General features: G+C 44.5%; 1 protein-coding gene and 1 long non-coding RNA gene across 4 annotated transcripts in view; one reads left to right on the top strand and one right to left on the bottom strand.

Moving 5' to 3' along the window:
• The window catches only part of CYYR1 (cysteine and tyrosine rich 1), a 58,732-nt gene that overhangs the window by 3,618 nt on the left and 36,688 nt on the right, over positions 1-18,426 (bottom strand). For both annotated transcript variants that reach the window (XM_066977771.1, XM_066977776.1), the window contains exon 3: positions 1,778-1,935. In XM_066977771.1, coding sequence (XP_066833872.1) covers positions 1,778-1,935 — 158 coding nt within the window. The remainder of the gene's footprint in view (positions 1-1,777; positions 1,936-18,426) is intronic.
• LOC125180363 (uncharacterized) lies at positions 88-4,613 on the top strand. 2 transcript variants are annotated; one of them, XR_010825138.1, is made up of 3 exons: positions 88-743; positions 3,387-3,478; positions 4,435-4,613. It is a non-coding gene; the product is annotated as an uncharacterized lncRNA (long non-coding RNA). The 2 variants fall into 2 exon arrangements; XR_007158840.2 differs by lacking the exon at positions 4,435-4,613 and adding an exon at positions 3,916-4,363.

The raw sequence follows: 18,426 nt of genomic DNA on the forward strand, positions 1-18,426 counted from the left end.
TGTGTCACCATGGAGGCCTTTCTATTCCTTGCGTAGGTATCTCAAGCAGACTGGCGTCAAAATAGCACTTTAATGGAGAGGAAACAGAAACCTGGGATGTTTGTGATGGAGGGAAGAGACTCGAGCCGTGGTGTAGCAGGAAAGGCACTCGCTGCTCTCTGAAAACCTGGCTGCCACGGTGGCTGAGGCCAAAGGAAAGGCACCTCCTCACTTGCTGTTCCTCTCCAAAACTGGCAGTGGCAGGAGGACAAATCTTACAGCCAAAGCCGGGTCAGTCATCACTCCAGAAGTGTTCATGACAATGGGGAACACAGAAATCATTTCAGGGCTTGCCCTGTCCTCCAAAAAGTGCTGCTGCTGAGAGGAAGAACTGCTCAAACAAATATTTGGACCTGGAACAAGGAGCGTGCAGAGTCAAACTGCCTGGAGGTGGAGAGATAGGGGGTGAGTCATTGCAGGAGCAATCTTGGGGAGGAAAAGGCTACAGCCCCAGAGCCTTCATTTTGCTGTTGTTTTTACAGCTTGCAGTCACTGTTAGATTCTAAAGTATCTCTTCAGCAATTCATGGCTGAGAGTATTGCAGTTTTCTTTCATTACTCATCTCCCTATGCAAAACAATGTTGCCATGATAAGGATGATTATAGCTGGGTTTAGTTTAACTGGAAAGTCAGAGGATGAGGGAGAGAACAGACACTAAGAGCAGTGAATGTGACAGAGGAAGACAAATACTGCATAGCTTGCCTGTAAGTATACTTAATGCACCTGGGGTTTGTGGCAACCTTTTCAACAGGAGGGAATATAAAGGTAGGGGATTTCTAAGAGTGGGATGGGGGGACATGCTCTGTGAAACGCCATTGTCCTTTATGACAGTGAACTCTCAGTTATCGCTAGGCAGTTGCTCCTGGATGTGTAATTAATCACATCACCAAAGCAGAGACATAGCTGCAATGCATAAACACCATTAATGCTGCTTCCAGGGGCCAGCTTTGCTCTTCAACAATGTGGCCATTTTCATCAGGTAGGGACCCCAGAAAAATGACCCCTGCAGCTTTGGTGCTCCTGTACCACACTCCTAGAGCGCAGAGAGCTGACAGGCACAGTGCAGAGAGCGGATCTGCACAGAGCTAGCTCAGGTACCACCAGAGGTATCAGCTCCTGCTCACGATGGGCACAGCTACACTACAGCAGAAGTGTAAGGGGTCCCTAGTACCCCTTGGGGTGCCCCAGGGCCCTGGCTCGGTGCCTCCCCTGGTGCTGCCCTGCACCTGAAAAACCATTATGGCAAAATGGCACATGGCCATTTTGGCATAGGGCATGCTGGGCCCCCCATTGTGCAGGACGATGAAAGGGAGCTGACTGCACACGACCAAGTGCAACTACAAGAACCAGAGCACAAAGGAAAACCAACCGATCTGTCACCGCAGAGCCTCTGGCACGTGCAGAGAGCCGGTCCCGCACAGCGCAGCGAGGCCTGGACGTGATGCTGCGGGCACCGGCCGCCGTGCAGCCATGCTGATGATCTGGCACCCGGCCAGATCTCGTTAGCCCACAGAGGAGCAGAATAAACGAGCCTGGGTGGAGAGCTGCACTAATGAGCCCTGCGCAGGCCAGGCTGTCTTGCGATTCTTGGCAGGGAGTCGTGGTCGTGCCTCTCCCCTGCAGGCCCAGGAGAGCCTCCGGCGCTCGCACCCGTGTTCGCTGTGGGGCTGGGGCTGTCCACAGCCACGGCTCCACCGGGGCTGCTGGCGCTCCTGCCGGCCCCGCTCTGCCCCCTCACCTGGGTAGGTGCTGATGGCGTTGATGTGCGTCGTGCGGATGACCCCGACTCGAGTCCCACGGTTGTTCTTCATGCACATGCAGATACAGATGGCAATCCCGGCGATCACTCCCATTATAAAGACTATGCCAAAAACGATCCCGGCTATCGCTGTGCCTCTGCAAAGGGAATGGAAATACGCAGTCAGTGGCGGCTGAATAACGTTTACAAAAAATAATAAATTCTTTCCTCAGGAGTGGCCTCATTTGAGCAGAAAAAGTGCATACTGGATATTGAAAATGCTGCAAATTTTGACCCATGAGAATAAAAGAAATAAAAGATCTCAGAGACCGAAATGGAGACTGTTTCAAAGTCACCTTTGCAATTATGCCAGATCACTCTCCTGATTTACTGTATGTGAAATCCTTCCATTCCAAGGCCTTCTGCATTTAAACACTTCTAAATATTACCAAAATAACTTCCTCCCTTTCTCCTCATCACACGAGACCTTTTTCTCCTAAAGGCATTGGCATGAGTTTCTTTTTAAAAGGCAGTGTAAGCTACCCCCAGTAATATATTCCAGAAGCATCCAGAAGCGCAGCCTGCTTCCACAGGAATGTTTGTGTCATTGTTTTATCTTGGTCATAAAGTCCTCCTGCTCTGCTTCTCGGCCCACAGATTAAGGAGAGCCTGCTCTTCTCGAGGATGAGCAGCAAGAAGCAAAGCAAGTGCTTATCCTTTCACACATCTGCTGCTGCAACCAGTGCAAGTATTTGAGGCTTAAATGATTTCTTTTAAAATGGTCCAGGGGATGGAATGAATCGGGCTTTCCTTGAAATCATACAGAGAAAGGACAGGAAGCCTCATTGCGCTGACACACAGGAGAAAAACCTCACTAAAAGGGACTGAGGAACTCCCAATAATACCAAGGGCAAAATTCGCCTTTCTGATGAACCCTGTAGTTCACTTGGGCTTGTTTTCAGGAATGGGAATGAAACGTTATATGAACGAGAGTATTTACAGCCTCCCCTTTTATGAAACAAACCCAGTGACTTGCCAGAAATATTCTTACTTCGTGCACCTCTTCTTTCTCTTTGGAAGCCATCTACTGGCTTCCAAAAAGTCAACAGGAGTCAGAGTAGACTCAGTATTTGAAAAATCAGACTTTTTATTTAGGAATGTAAATACGAATTTAAGAGTTTGTTTGTAGGTACCAACTTTGCAGGAATTTGGCCAACATTTGCAATAATACTGAATTGTATAGCATAAGTAAACACAGACAATTTGCTGTCTTAGTAAAATACACTGCCAGGGAGCTAAATTGTTCTCTGCTGTTATGTAGCAATGAATGAAGGGTGTGCAGGGAGAGTAAACCTGCTAATATTTTGCAGAATACATAAAGGTCGAATTTATGAAATGCTAACTCACGGCAGCAAGCACTTGGCCACAAAAACAGTAGCTCAAAAGTCATTTTGGAGCACTGCTGTGATCAAGTACTTTGATACTAACCTGTATGAATAACTTAAAAAACACCTCCCCTGCCTCCGCTTCACCATGACCTTCGCTGGGAGCGTTGTCCTATGGTCACAGAGAATGCTCTTACACCCAAATTTCTTCCACCCACTTTCAGGTGGAAGAAACAGAAGCAGCCACCGCTGGCCTCAGGACCTGGGCTGCATTTCTTCTTTGTGCATGGCTCGCTGCACAGCACTTGCAATCCAGGTAGGCTCTGCCAGGCAAATCTCCCTAAATCCCAGAAACTACAGTAATTTCCCTTGCTCATAATCGGCAGCAAGCTGAAGAAAATGTGACTTCCATCCTAAAGGCTGACAGATGTGGGTAATGCACAATATTGCACACATATAGCTAATACATAGTATAATTACTTTCCAAGAGCTAAATTAAAACTTCTATATTGATGAAGCCCATTTTAAATAGAGTTTAACTCAGCTGTCTCCAAAGGCAAAGGCGCCCCATTTGTTCCACAAGCATTCAGCTGGATGCCGTTTGGTTATCTGCCCCAAGCGATGGGTTGCACTAGCAACACAGAAAGCATTCTTCATGCACCAGTGCCTACCAGACAGCTTGCATCCAAAGCCCACTTTCCCCTCCTGCATGAACAGCTATTGCTCCAAAGCATTGTCTCTCCATTAATTCAGATGCAGATTCAATGATACTCTACATAAGAAGAGTGTTCATAAGGAAAGGAAAAAACATGACAAAATGTCTGATGCTGTCTTCAAGAGGAGTTTCCACTGTTCCTGAGACATTATGCAGATGCTTGTATACTTGTCAGCTTACTTTGGGTGACAGAAGTGAGATCTGAGGCCTTACTTGCAGTACTGCAGTTTCTTGTAGTGACCTTTGGATGGTGCTGGCTGACGGGCACCATCCTGCCTCTGCAGGGAAACACTGGCAGGGCAAGACAGCTGCAGAAAGCCCATCGGCATCTGCCTGCATCTGAAATTCATAAAGAGCTAGATTTGGCTAGTATATACACGTGTCTTAAATCCACTGGCAAAACTTCCAAGTTTGAAAAGGCCTCTCAGTCTAAACACCAAGTTCTGCCAGGTTCACTATGCAAAATGAGTTGTGTTTTAGCTTAGAGTTGTGTTTTAACTTTAGTTGTGTTTTAGCCCGCATCAGCTAGCACATTCTTTTGCTCGTATCCACCACAGCTCCTGCTGGTGTAGCCATGCGCTGGAAACAAAAATGGTCACCAAAGAAAATATCCACCAGCTCAGCTCTGTCAACAAAGCTGGTAAATGCAAGTCCTGCTCATGGTTCAGAAATCAGGACAGAAAGTGGTTTAAATAGCTAGCTAGACCTACCGCTGCTCATGGATCCTTGTTTTCACACTGCAATGGTAAATTTAGACCACCTCTGGGTAGTTACGCAAAGAGAGCCTGAGGTATGGAGCAGAAGATGTAGGTCACTTTTTAAATCCGGCTGCAGCCTGGCTGAGCATCAACAGAGAGGCATTCACTGGCCTTTGTGGGCTTCAGATTAGAGCCAGAGTCACACACGTTGAACTGCTACAAGGGACAGAGTGTTTCACTTCAAAAGGAGCTGTCTGAGAGGACGTGGGGAGATGCGCACGGGGACACTCCCTGGCACACGTCCTGGTGCAGGGACCTGCTACACCCGCAATGGCTCCCGTAACGCTACGGGCACTCTGCCTTCCTGCATCAGTCTGAGTGTCCCGGCACGGTCACAGGCATGTAATAGCAGTCCTCTGGATATAACACAAAAACAAAGACTTGTGCTTTTTGTGGAAAGCCCATGGTATGAGTAGAATGTGTGAAGAAAAAAAAAAGTATGCATTTTTAAATAAAGTGTCTGGGTTTCTTTTCATGCTATTAGGGAATTTTTGAAAATAAATGTCCTATAAATATGGATCCCTTATTTTATATTTAAAAATTCTTGCTTTGTCTCTCTTTGTCTCACAGATATTTTAGACTTCTATGTAGTGACACAGAGGGATACAGATGATATTTTTCATTCTATCTCCACCGCAGATCTTTTCAAGGGAAGCTGCCTAAGAGATAAAGGACAGTGTAGAAGAGCAAAGGGAGACCTACAAACCACACAGCAGAGTCACATAGCAACTGGGAAGTTTGAAACAGAGGGAAAACTTTGAAACAGAACAATTTAAAGGAAAACATTATGCAAAGTCATTTACAGAAGCAAAAGACACATGAAAGAACAAGCACCAGAGAAAAACAATGCTTGAGAAAGTAAAGAGGGAGAGGGGAAAAATAATTTTAAAATGGTGGAAATGTCAGGAGGAATTGCCAGGGTAAAAATCAGATAGAGAGAAGCAGCTTTGGAGGTGACTTTAGCAACATCCCACTTGAAAGAACATAAATCTGATTTACACTGCTGGCCAGACAGTGCCCCGTGCAGGGATCAGCCGGGCAGGGACCTCGCTGCCTGAGCAGGTGGCAGGGCCGAGGTGCCTGGGGTCAGGCACTCCGTAGCCTGGTGTAACCGGCCAGCTGGGTGTTTTACTCAGGTGTCAGAGCCATCATTTCACCTGCTGGAGCAGGGGGTTGGACCAGCTGACCTTCAGAGGTCCCTTCCAACCTCAGCCGTACCGTGATTCGGTTATCAGCAGCCGCCGCTCCAACCTGCGAGCGCCAGGGTTGAGGTGACCAGAGAACAGGAGAGGGACTGAAGAGCAGCCCTGTTCCTTCAGGTTTTAATGAGTGGGAGCCAAGTTCATTTAGCACCATTTTCCCCTTGAGAAGTCCAGTAGTTTGGGATTTTGGCAAGCAAAGTGGATGCCAAACTTGCTCAGGTTAATACTGTCTCTGTGGTCATCTCCACTTTGGGGCCAATGGATCTCAGAGGCCTAAAAACCTTACAGCTCAATAGGTTAGTGTTTCCAAAAGGAAGAATGATTACTGAGTAGGCATTGATTTTTAAACGTATTGCCAGAATTTTGGAGCCAACTCTCCACAGCTTGCAGTGTGATATGGCAGAGGCTTGCCTAGTCCACTGGCATCCTTCTACTGCTGCAGTTTCTCCTTCTTTGGTTCCATCCTAACTTTACATGTGGTATTGCCTGCAGCATAAAACTTTGCCTGGAAGCCTGGTTTATTAATACAAAAAGAAGAAAAACCTTTCAATCAGCTTTTCCAGAAAGCCCACAGACCATAATACAAAACTTCTTCATCCCACCAGCACCAAGACAGTCCCTCCCTCGACTCCCCCCTATATCACTTGCTGCTCGCCTGGGGATGCCCAGGGAGGTGCACGTCTCCAAACTCCCCGTGTCACCATGCCCAAGGAATGCTGCGTGGCACGTCACCCCCGGCCTCCTCTTGCCTCCAAGGCACCTTCCGCTCGGGGGCTTGCATGTTGTCCTTCACAAGCAGGTGTTTTCTCTTGATTTCTGTTTTCCTTTAGCCATTTCCCTCCCTGGAACACCTTTAAAGGCTTTCTTAAACTGGGGAACACAATAGCAGCAAGTAGCCAAAAAAGATGCCTAGGGAAGACCGTAAGAAAAGGAAGAAAATGTGCGTTCCTCTCCTCGCTCCCTCCAATGTTTTGCAGCACAGCAACTCTGACCCAGACAGGTCTGTTTGTTTTTTAACTGTATCACTCAGTGCACTTCTCTGCAAACTTGCCCAGCCTCTCTCTGCCCTCATGCAAATTTTAGCATCCACAGCCTCATGTGGCAAGGAGCTCCCCAGCTTAACTACACACCTGAAGAACCACCTCCTCTGCTCTATTCTGCACTGAACAGGCAGTTTCCCCAAGCCTCCTAGCTCTCAGCTCTTCTGTCACCAGCTTCCCTGTCTGCACTGCCCATGATTTTAAAGACCTTTTTAGCACCACGCCTGGCAGTCAGCTCCCTCCCATCCTGCAAGATCCCTGTCCTACCTCATTCATTTGTGTACGGGAACTGCTTTATACCTTTAATCGCTCTGGTCACCTGTCCTTGTACTTATTCTCATCCTATTCTGTTGGTTTTTGAGTGCTGCATACAGCATTCAGATTGCAGCTGATGCCAGTACTACATAGAAGCATAATGATGTTAGCTGCCTTATCTCTACTTTTTTTTTCTAAAATAATCCATGGTATTAGATCTTTTTTTTTTTTTTTTTAAATTTTTTTGTGGGGGCAGTTGGGAGCTGAGATTTTGTGGAACTATTTACCATAATTCCAAGTCTCATTTCTGAGAGGCAACATCAGCTCAGAGCCCATAATTTCATGTGGGAGTTGGGACGGTCTTTCCCAATATGCATTAGATAATGTTTACAGGCCCTGGGTTTCCTGCCATGATGCCTGGACACGTGTCCTCTACTGGAGGACAGAGACTAAAGTTAGCACAAGAGAACTTAAGCCACTGGATTTTCAAAAGCCCAGCTCACTCAGTAATATCCTATCATTTTAGAAGCTATCATTGCAGAAGTGGTAGCGCTCTACACCAGAGATTCATTTATACTGGTACAGAAGTCCTTTCATTCTGTAATAGCTTACGTCAGCAATCTTACAGAAATGTGACCAAGTATGGCAAGAAGTTGGTTAGAAGCATGTGAAGATCAGTATTCCTACTCTGCCTTCACTGTATTTCATTACCCTTTTACTGCAAGAATGACGTGCCATTTTCAGTCTTCACTTTGGTCAGCTGATCTCTTCTATCTCATCGTCTTTCCTAATTTCCAGTACTTTTTTAGTCCTCCAATTAATTTCTTGCCAATTCTCCGTATCTGTGATTTGCTGGCACTGCATCTCCAGAATAATATGAATAATAATGCATGTAATACATTTTGGAATACTACTGCTAATACTAATAAATACCCTTTAATTTCTTCCGTCTTTTGGGCATTCAAAAAGAGGCTGATAAAGGGTTTTTTAAAAATCATTCTTTGCGATAAAATAAAATAAAAAGAAATCAATGATCTTTGATCTTCCGACCCAGCCACTGACGTTTTGAAAAATGTACTCTTCGGACTCTTAATCAGACCTGATGTTCCTTGCAGGCAGGGGGTGCTGGGCTGTTTATATAATTTGGTTAGCAAACCTTGGTTTACTCAGACTGACAGCAGAAATGCACCTCTCCTGAGTGCACTGAGCATGCAGACCTGCTCTGGGGGCTTTCCCCCTTTTTCAGTTGCCCCTCTGTTCAAATAAGGGCAAAACCATGTAGTGAGCGCCTGTCCAAGAGGCTGTGCTGTTCAGGGCAGTTTGGCTTTATGGCTGGGGCACTTGAAAGCCCCACTGCTAAAACTGATGGAGCAATGGTTGATTATATCTGCAGCCCAGGTACCCCATGGCTGAGCCTGCAGCCACAGTTTTACAGCCATAGAATGAAGAAACCAGGGTAACGTGGACTGCAAAATCATCTAACTCAGGAATCAGTGCAATAGTCAGCTAGCTGCTGCCTCCTGTTTTAAATTAAGTAATTAGTTTATGGAGTAGCAACTCAAATGGACCAGGCTTGCCTTTGAGGCTCTACTTTGCAAGCTCTGCTTAGACAAAATTCCTACTAGTACTTCATTTTAAGGCATGTTTTACAGCGCAGAGGAAGGCAATGATTGTCTGCTTCCGTAAACAAAACCCGTCTGCCTATTACAACCGAGTACAAACTGTACTTGGACGGTATTCCCTTCTTTTGTTCCTGTTCAGTTGGATCTAAGGTGTGCTGTTAATGTTTAATTCCTTCAAAATTGTTTCCTCTGTGCCCTTCTCTCTCTGCCTTGCTATATTCACGACATTATTAACTCAAGCAGCAAAATATTCTGAGTAATCCTGGTGTACAACGGAGAGCTAGTGAGTGGGTAATCATCCCAGTTCCTGACCTCCCTCCTCCCACCTACTTGTGGCAGGTCACCATCTAAGACTACTCTGTATTGTTAAGCTGCATAACCTTGCAAAGGGTTAAAGGCCGGTACTTTCTGTCTTTTAGTATTACCAGTGCATGAGCAATAGGGTACCTACTACAGCTTGTTAAAAAGCTGCAGAGCCACTGAAGTGTAACTGTGGCACACTTGCAAAACCAGGGAGAAAATCATACAAAGTGCAAAACAAAAGGACAAGTAATTACAGCTTGTTCTGGTTTGGGCTATCCTTGGAGAGACTCTTTGGACAATTTGCCCTTTGAGAAATATGTAGATGTTTTATGCTTACTTCCTTTATGCTAAACCATAGACCTTTCTGCTGAAGGTGCTGCTTGGCCAGGGAGGCTGCAAAGTGCTTCAAATAAATGATCCTGGAAAGGTGTGTACGGCCCAATGTAGCTGCTTGAGCAATGGGAGAGTAGAGAAGGCGGCAGCAGTGTTCCTCTTGCTGGTTCCTGAACTGCCCTGCCTTCCTCTGCCTGCGCACCACGGGCCTGGCATCCTCCTGCTGCCCTGCGCAGAGCAGGCGAAGGCAGGGATCAAATTGCTTGCACCCTGCTTAAGAGTCAGTGCCAGGAGCAGGGCTGTCTCAGAAACAATTTTATGGACAGAGGGAATGATGCATGAAATGGAGCCGGGAAGTGCACGCCACAATTTAACAAGCACAACACTTAATACACAGTGGTGTTATTAACTGATCACAGTTAAGCAAATACATTTTGATCAGCCTCAGCCTGCCCAGCATGTTCGTTAGACTGATACGTGCACATATGCAGATGCTGGTTTTGAAACTCTGAGCCTGTCTGGCAGTTCAAAAATTTCAGAACACTGCCAGAATGTGAAAATAATAAAAATCAACGTGTGTTTAGATTAAAACAAGCGATTTAAAAAAAGTCAGAAATACAGAAGTAATTGGGGGCAGGAAGAAAATGCTTTCTTTTTTTTTTTTTTTTGACTTTTTATCTGAATGAATTCTGATTAAGATGCTGCCAAAGTTTCCAGTTACCATTTTCCACCCTCATGCTCTCTTGCTGCTTCCCTGCCCTCGCTTTCCAGCAGCTCCTCTTGCTCCACCTTTCCCTGCTCAGACATCCTGTCCTGTTCCCTGCAGTCATGACCTTCCCTTGCTCTGTAATGTGCTTCACATGCTTCTCTGGAAAGGAAACAGAAGCCATAATGCAATTTCCACTTTTCAAAAGGCTCCTCATTGTGTTTATGAATCCAAGGCCCAACCCGGTGTTGTCTTAAATAGAAAATTGTGGTGTAACTGCACCTAACGTAGACTTTCCTTATTTTAGGCATTTTTATTCTCATAATGCCTGCAGTTTGCATTGCTGGCAGAGCCTGCCATTTAAAACACTTTCTGAATCAACAACAATGGGAGAAGCTGTAATTGCTGCCCAAGCTGCAGCCCTCTGAGAGACAAAGTATGTGCTGTCAAGATGACGTGGTGGGTTTCCACGAAGATTACAAAGTTAGTAGCCCCAGTAATAACTCACTTTTGGCACCAACCTGTTTACTGGGTATAAACACTTCAGAGAATCCCAGGAATATTATCTTACTGGTAATTCTTAACATACTCTTTCTGACAGCAATTTTATTTATACCAGCTTCTGCAAACAATGACTTTGCACACTCCATGAGCTCAGCACAGGAGAATCCTGCAGCTCCCCTCCTGGGAAGCTCTTGCTCTAAGAGCCCGACTTACTGTGCTGACTTCTGGACCTCTTGCCTGTGGGATCCTGAAATCTCAGAGCGATTGCAGTCAGACCTGCCTAGTTTTACAGATTGTTTTTACCCTGTTGCCAGAAAGGTTGATAGCTCAGCACTTCTTAGCATGCTTACTCCCTGCTCTGAGGCTGTAACAAACCCCAAAGCCAGCTTCTGATGGGATTTTGATCTGCCAGGGAACATCCCACATGGGGCTGTTACTTGGCTGGTGAATGAAGTGAGCAGGCACTACGGGAAAGGGCCATAAGACGGGGCCCTAAACTCTTGCTCTGCGAGGCAGAGGAGCATAAAAGCAGGATGGAGGTGACCCATAGATTAATGAATTTTAAAAGACAAAGAACTCAAATGGCTGTTATTAAAAAGAGCAGTTTCTCATGATTTTCATGTCAATTGGCTAAACAGAGAAGGAAACGCTAGATATGGAAACCAGAGGAGAGCTCTGTCACAGTCCAGGATGTCTTCTGTGAACTCACTTCATTTTCTTGCTGTTGGCCTCTATGTCTGTCTTCATAGTTTCACACCACTCTTTCAGTTCTGATCAACTTCACTTGCAAAACTGTGCACAGTGAAGGCTGGCCCCTACCTTATTTAATTTTCTCCACACAAGGCTTTGTCTTTCTCAGCAGCCCTGTGTGTGCAATCTAGCCACTAGCCCTGAGCACTGCGGCACAAGCTGGAGTTGCTGGCAGAGCTCTGAGCTCTGCCACATAAGCTCTGCCTCTCTAACCATCCTCTGCTGCCACATTTCCTTTAGCTGAACAGAAACTAGTGAAAGAGAATAAACTGGTTGTTAGAAAAAAAAAAAACACACTTCTGTCCCTTAAGCTGACAACCACACCACCATTTCTAGCTTTCTGAAAAACAACAACAACAGAAGTAGTGCTCTCCTCTGTGTTTCATTTGGGTAATGGGATGGAGGAAGATAGGCCTCAGGGTGACTTTCTTCAGCTGCTAAGAGCTGGGACCTGATTCATGGACACGGCACCCTCCAGGCTTTCCCAGAAATGCTCATGCTGGCACAGCAAAGAGCAGGACCCAGTGACTTAGGAAGGCAGCGCTGGAAAGGACTTCCCCTTCTCCATGACCAGTGGAAGCATGAACTTACGCCAACTCAACTGACCTTGCATCTCTGGCCCAAACTCAATGACTGAGTCAACTGAGAAAATTACACTTTTTTTCCTTGCCAGTTAAATACTTTTCATGACAGAGTTGTCTTTGAGAGGCAAAAAGCCACTGAATGTAACTCCCAGACAAGGTTATTATTTGGTTTGCTAATGAGAAACCTGTTTGCATTATGTAAATGTGCCTCTTCCAGGCTGTGACCCTAGGCTTTCCAGGTCCCCCTCCTGGGCTCCCAACCAGGCCGTGCTTCAAGCATTCTGTCTCAAAATACTCTGAAAGAGGCAAAAGCCCAAACTTGGTCTCTTGCATTTGGTCCATGGTTCATACAAAACTGCACACTGCTGACTCAAGGTCTTCTTCCCAATTACGGAAAAACTGAGGCCAACTGAAACATCTTTCCTCCTTCGTGGTCAGCTCTGAAGACAAAAGTAACCTAGAAGCAAATCTAGTAGCTTATGTAAATTGCTAAGTAAGACATATTTTTAATATTGAAAGATTTCTGCCTGGATGCAACACAGCCCCTAAATACATACTTGGTAATCACTGCAAAGAATTGCACTGTCAGCTCCCGACAAAGACAGCAAATCCAAATGTGAGCTTTCAGGGGAACGTAGACCGTGCTGTGCAGAGGGAGGAGCCAGCAAGCAAATGCCCACAGACCAGATATTACAAAGCTAATGGCAGCTCTTTTTTTGTGCCAACTGATCTGGAAGAGCGTCACAGAGACCATCATCCCTGAAACGCCCCCTGCCCATTCAGCACATTTTTCATGAGCTCATCATTCCCCCTCAAGAGGCATCACAGACCTTGTTCTGGCATCCTAGGATATATCCTCAGCACCTATATAACAGCACTGTTTCATTTGTACTCTTTCATTGACATTAGAGAGCTATAAATTACTCCCAGAACAGATGCCTGTTAACTCTTCTTCTTTTCTCCTCTCCCCCGCCCCCCCCCCCCCCCCCCCCCCTTGGAGATCGAGGGGAGGAAGAAGCAGAGAATTTTGCCTTTTTATGCAATGAAGAGTGGGAAGATTGTAACCAAAACCCCCTTTTCACAACAACAAAGTGAATACAAGATGAAGCAATAAAATACCTGAAAATGAACAGATGACTCCAAACAATTCTCCTTTAATGTACCTGAAAAAAATGCTTTTGGCCTTTTCAGAAATTTGATTCCCACAACATAAGCCGTGCCCCCCAAATGCATTTATGGTTTACCAAATTTCAAAATGGAATACTTTACTGCTTTTAGACTTCCACCTGGTAGACAGACAAACAAAAAAGATGTAGGCCTTTTTTTTAGAAATTGAGTAATCTGAAGTGGCTCCTGGAAGATCTGGGAGAAAAGTCTGGATTAAGAGATTAGTCAGCTTCATATATTGTTTGATTCCATTTAAAAAAGAAAATCATAATTTATGTGCACTGCCTGAGTGAAATAGCATTTAAAAAAGGCAGTACTGCACTTCTTGAGTCTAAATAAATCTAGCTGGGCATTGAATTATCCAGCATAGGGGGATTTTTCCCTCATATCTTCCAATAAAAATAATAAGACACTGAGAGTTTAATTTTAGAAATTCTGGAGCAGACTGAAAGAAAAAAAAATGTTTTTCATCTTCTCTTTCCATCTCCTTTTTCTAATGCACTTTAATATTCAACTCTCTTACTCCTGTGAAAGCAATAAAAGAGCCTCTCCTGCATTATTTTCTGCATCAGATTTATAGCACCAATTTCATTTTTCTTTCTCGTTCTTTCTTCCCAGGTGCTGTCTCAGAGCTTATGAGGACCACAGAGATAAAGATGCATCGAACCCAAGTCAGTGGAGGTTGTGGCTGTAAGTCACCATCTGCAGAAACCTACAATGAACTGCAGTATTTACATAAGTCTTTGCAGGATTCAAGCCTTATTACGTAGCACAAGCAAATTATGGTTTTAGTGGTTTGGAATACCCTCGTTAAGCACGCATGAAGTGCCATTTACAAATTTAAAGTGAGTTAAGTGCTTGGGTATATGAATCATTTTCTGTTTCTGAAGAAAGGGACTATGAGTCAGAAAACTAAAAAAAAACCTGAAAATTAAACTGTATTTACAAAAATATTCTGTGGCTCTTACAAGTTGCATAAAATGTTGAAAGCTGCTGAATCTGAAGGCAGCTATGCGGAGGATGCAGAAATTGCTGTGCGATAAAAACCGTATGCACACACTACATTAAGTAACGTCGAGCTAGACTTGACCTCTTCCACCGCGGGAGCTCTCTGGGGGCTGGAGAAGAGCCAGTTACTGATCACTCAGCAACAACTTCCCTTGTAAATGCGAGAGATCCTTGCTCACCTGCTTGCAAGGTCCCAACGAAGGGAAACCCCTGCACTGGGCGAGGGGGAGCAGACCAAGGACTCTTCTTCCCCTATCCCAGGAGACTAGACATCACCTAATCTTGTAGGGCCATGCAGAAAGGACACCCTGATGTCTCTCTGGTCCCTCCCTCCCCATTCTCAGCGTCACTTCACCTTGGTTTTTACACCAATGAGATGCTGCATAGTGCCCTGATGTCTTCAGGCACAGAGCCCGGTGCCTTTTCCCTCCCATGCAGGGAAGGTGAGAAGCTCTCTCCCTGAAGGCCCCGCTCGGCAGCCTCAGGAATGAACTTAAACATATGCTTAGGTCTAAATGTAACACTCCCAAGGAAGCCGACAGACTCCATGTACTTTGCTAAATAAAAGCCTAAATCCGCTGCCTGTCAAACAATTAAAATGTTATCCTTCCGTTTTAGTTTTGCCTAAGGTAACAACAGCTTTGAGGCTGGCTTGACTATCTGAAAATAAATGCTCTGCTCCCCCTCTCCGAAAGGCGAGGCAGCCTGGCAGAAGGCTCTCCCGTGCTGTGATTATCACATCTGACAGTAGTTAAACACACCCGGGAACACCAAAGCGCAGCCAACCTTCAGGTGTCCTTTGCCATACTGCATGCTCTAGTAGGTTTGTGCTCCTTCACGGGGTCGAGCGTTCAGCATCACCCTGTGAAACCACAGAGGCATCCGCGAGCCAGAGGAGCTCATATCCACACAAGTATCTCTGGTAGCAGAAATAGAGATTTAGTGACAGTCTGAGCTATTTTGACAGGATGATCTGTAAACATAACATTTTTTGAAGTTTTCCTCGAGGCTTTAAGTACTGCTGTTATGCCACGACCTGTTACTAATCTAAACTTTACACAGTTTTGCAACAGTGCGAAGGAAGTGACTGAATACCATTATATGGCTTGCAAAATATTCAAAATCAAAAGCATCCACCACCACTTAACCACATATCAATACAGCTTTAAATGAAGATATATGTTCACCAGGTCAATTTTTTTTCACAAGTGTCACAGTCCATTAGAGTCACTTCAGACCTGCGTGCATCTGTTGGATAGAACAGCCAGGTTGGTCAGCGCTGTGGTGAAGTAACACAGAGAAATATTTCCCCAGGAAAGCAGACCGAATTATGGCCCTTGCTGTAAGCAAACCATGCACCCCACCGATTAAACGGGAATTACATCCCTTAATCAAGAAATGCACATTTGCCTACACAGTTGACTAATATACTGAAGAGGAACACTGTGAAACATGTGAGGACATACATGTACTCTGCCCCAGAGCCGCTCCCCAGAGCAGCTCCATCCTGGAGACACCATCACTCAAGAAGGGACCAAAAAGGATATTTCACAACTGCAACATGGCATATGCAGGGTCAATTTAGAAATTTATCACCAGAATTAACACACTTGTAGAGGAAGCTTGCAAAATCAAGATTTTCAGCAATCCAAAGAGTATGGCTCTGGATCAGCTTTTCGGTGGATACAGCTGGGGTTAGCTACTTATGAGGTGTGAATATTGAGCTTGGCACATTTATAAAGGCAACCACGCGGTGTGTTGCCTGTGATAGCAGGAGCCTGGTCACGGTGACCTGGGAGTGCAAAGCAAGCAAAAGTTCTGAATTCAAAGCTAAGCTGCAGCAGGTTTAAAAAAAATGCAAAGACATCAAAAGGACTCGTGCCTCTCTGAGTCAGTGCTAAGTCACCAATGCTCTGGGAAAGCTCTGGGCTCAGATTGAGAGAAGGATCTAATTAGCAACCCCCATTTTCAACTTCTCCACATTTTCAAATCTTTTCTTTCTGAAGCAGCTGCACGCATCAACTGTTCGCTTACAAAACCCAGGAACACTCTTGTACCAAGCAAACATGTAGGCCAGCACGTTTATTTTTATTTTTATCCCATCAGGACAAATGAAGGTGAGATAGTATCCTCAGACCTGTCTCACTGTGGCATGAGAGTGGCATGCATTGACAGCCGCCTGATGGTACCAGAAGCATGTCATGGACCAAACAACCTCAAGTGCCAACTCAGTTAAATAACCATACACTACATATTCTGAAGTTCAAAATAGAAGCATGCTTGCCAGCTCTGGGGAAGACAAGTGGTAAATAAAAGAAGAGCGGAGCGATGAGAAACAGAAAGGCAGACAATACAATATGGCAGAGAAAGCAAAAAAAATGGGAAGCTAAGAGCAACTCCATTAAAGGACCAAAGAGACTAATAAAAGGAAGAATTAATTGGTCCTCTCTGTGCCACTGAGAATCTCTCCATGTGCCTTTCAAACTTCAAAGGATACTGGCACTCAAACAAGCAGAGTAGAATGGAAAGGTCCTGACTCAACAAAACACTTCATCACTTCAAGCTGAACATATGTTTAAATGCTTTATTGCATTGGGACTCCAGCACTTAAATGGAACGAGGAAAGGAGGAACAAAAAAAATAAGTGGCAGTATGTTGGACTTGGCAGAAGTAGCAGAACGCACTGCATCTAATACGTGACATTAACTGAAACGGAAGAAGGCTGGGAATACAGTTAGGAATTAACAAGCTTTTAAGTACCAATGGCCCAGATGATGTAATGGCCTGGAAGGACTAACCCTGAAGTTAAGAGAAGCTAATGAGCCACACCGATTTCTCTAAAACAGAACCAATTTTTATGAGCAAATCTCTGGTTAGTGCCTCGCTTTTCAAATGGCAACATTGCTGCTTCCCACCCTTTATGTAAGTAATCAGCATTGCAACTGGACTGAAGTTTTGCAGTTGCGAATGGCACATCTTAGGGATGTGACAGCAATGGCACACACGGATCATGTGAATAAGCAAGGATGGGGGTGATAGGAATATCTGAATTCTGATTGCCTGACATGAGAGCATCCAGAAGTAGGAGAACTGCACCAGAAACCTGTGGCTGTATCATCCGGCACGCACACCGCAGAATGAGATCTTGCCATGGGAAGCTGCTACATTTTGGCCCAAGATGAAAGTACATCCAGCCACAAATTGCAGGAAGCGCCACAGAGAATGAGAATAGCAGTGAGTAAGGTGCCAGTTGTATTAATTAGAAAATTAGGAACTCCTATTTGAGCAAACTGAATCACCACACAAAAGGATAGCACCACCAGGAACAATAAATACGATTTTTAAAACTTGTTAAAGGCAGAAAGCAAAACATTACCGAGTATAATGAAGAAACCAGAGAAAATAAGGGAAAATAATGTTTTATGATGTAGCTCTCATTTTCAGCCTTTTGCAATGGAGAGCTTACACACTTTTGAAAGTATTTTTTTTCCCGGTTTCATTATTTCAGACTTTTATGCATGTTTGTGTGAACAAAAAACATGACTTAACAATCAGGCAAAGGTATTTTTATCCGCCTATCTTTAATGCTGCCCTCTGGTCTTACAGCACTGAATAGAAGTTGAAGTCGATACAAAACCCATAAAGCAAGAGAATACAGTAAATGGTATAAACGACTTAATGGTGTAATTTAATGGAAGTATTTCCTGCTATAAAAATGCACTTGCGCCTTTCTTATCACCTGCCAGCTTATGAGTAATGAAGTATGTGATCTTCTAGTTACCTAATTATTGTAATGATTCTGTAGGTTGTTTTGCTTAGGAATTCTTTAATAATCCCTTTTTCCACATTATGTTTCTACCCTACTTTATCACATAGGTAAGTACAAAGAAAGAGATTTACAGCTTCCTTTTTTTTTTCTTTTTTTTTTTTCCCTGATTGGAGAACTCAGATGGAAAAAGAAACATACATACTTGCACGTTTTATAAGACTGTAATTTCAAACACCAGGCTATCACTTGATTTTCAACCTTCAAGTCCTGCACTGGCCAAAAACAACAGAGCTTCTAACTGGACTGCATCAATGACCAAATAATCACCATTATTTTTAAGAAGTGATTTGCATTTTTAAAGCACATATAAGAGAGTAAAATAAAGAGTAGCCTCACTGTATTTCTAAAAGCTATTTTTTGCAGAACTATTGTTCAGTACATGCCACACAGTGCAGTTATCACAGTAAGAGATAAATATTGCAGCTGCCAAAGAAGTAGCATGAAGTATCCGTGGAATCATTTCAGTCCCATGGTGCTTTGGCTTTCCT

The sequence above is a fragment of the Anser cygnoides genome, chromosome 1 (genome assembly GCF_040182565.1).
Source record: "Anser cygnoides isolate HZ-2024a breed goose chromosome 1, Taihu_goose_T2T_genome, whole genome shotgun sequence".
Lineage (NCBI taxonomy): Eukaryota > Metazoa > Chordata > Aves > Anseriformes > Anatidae > Anser > Anser cygnoides.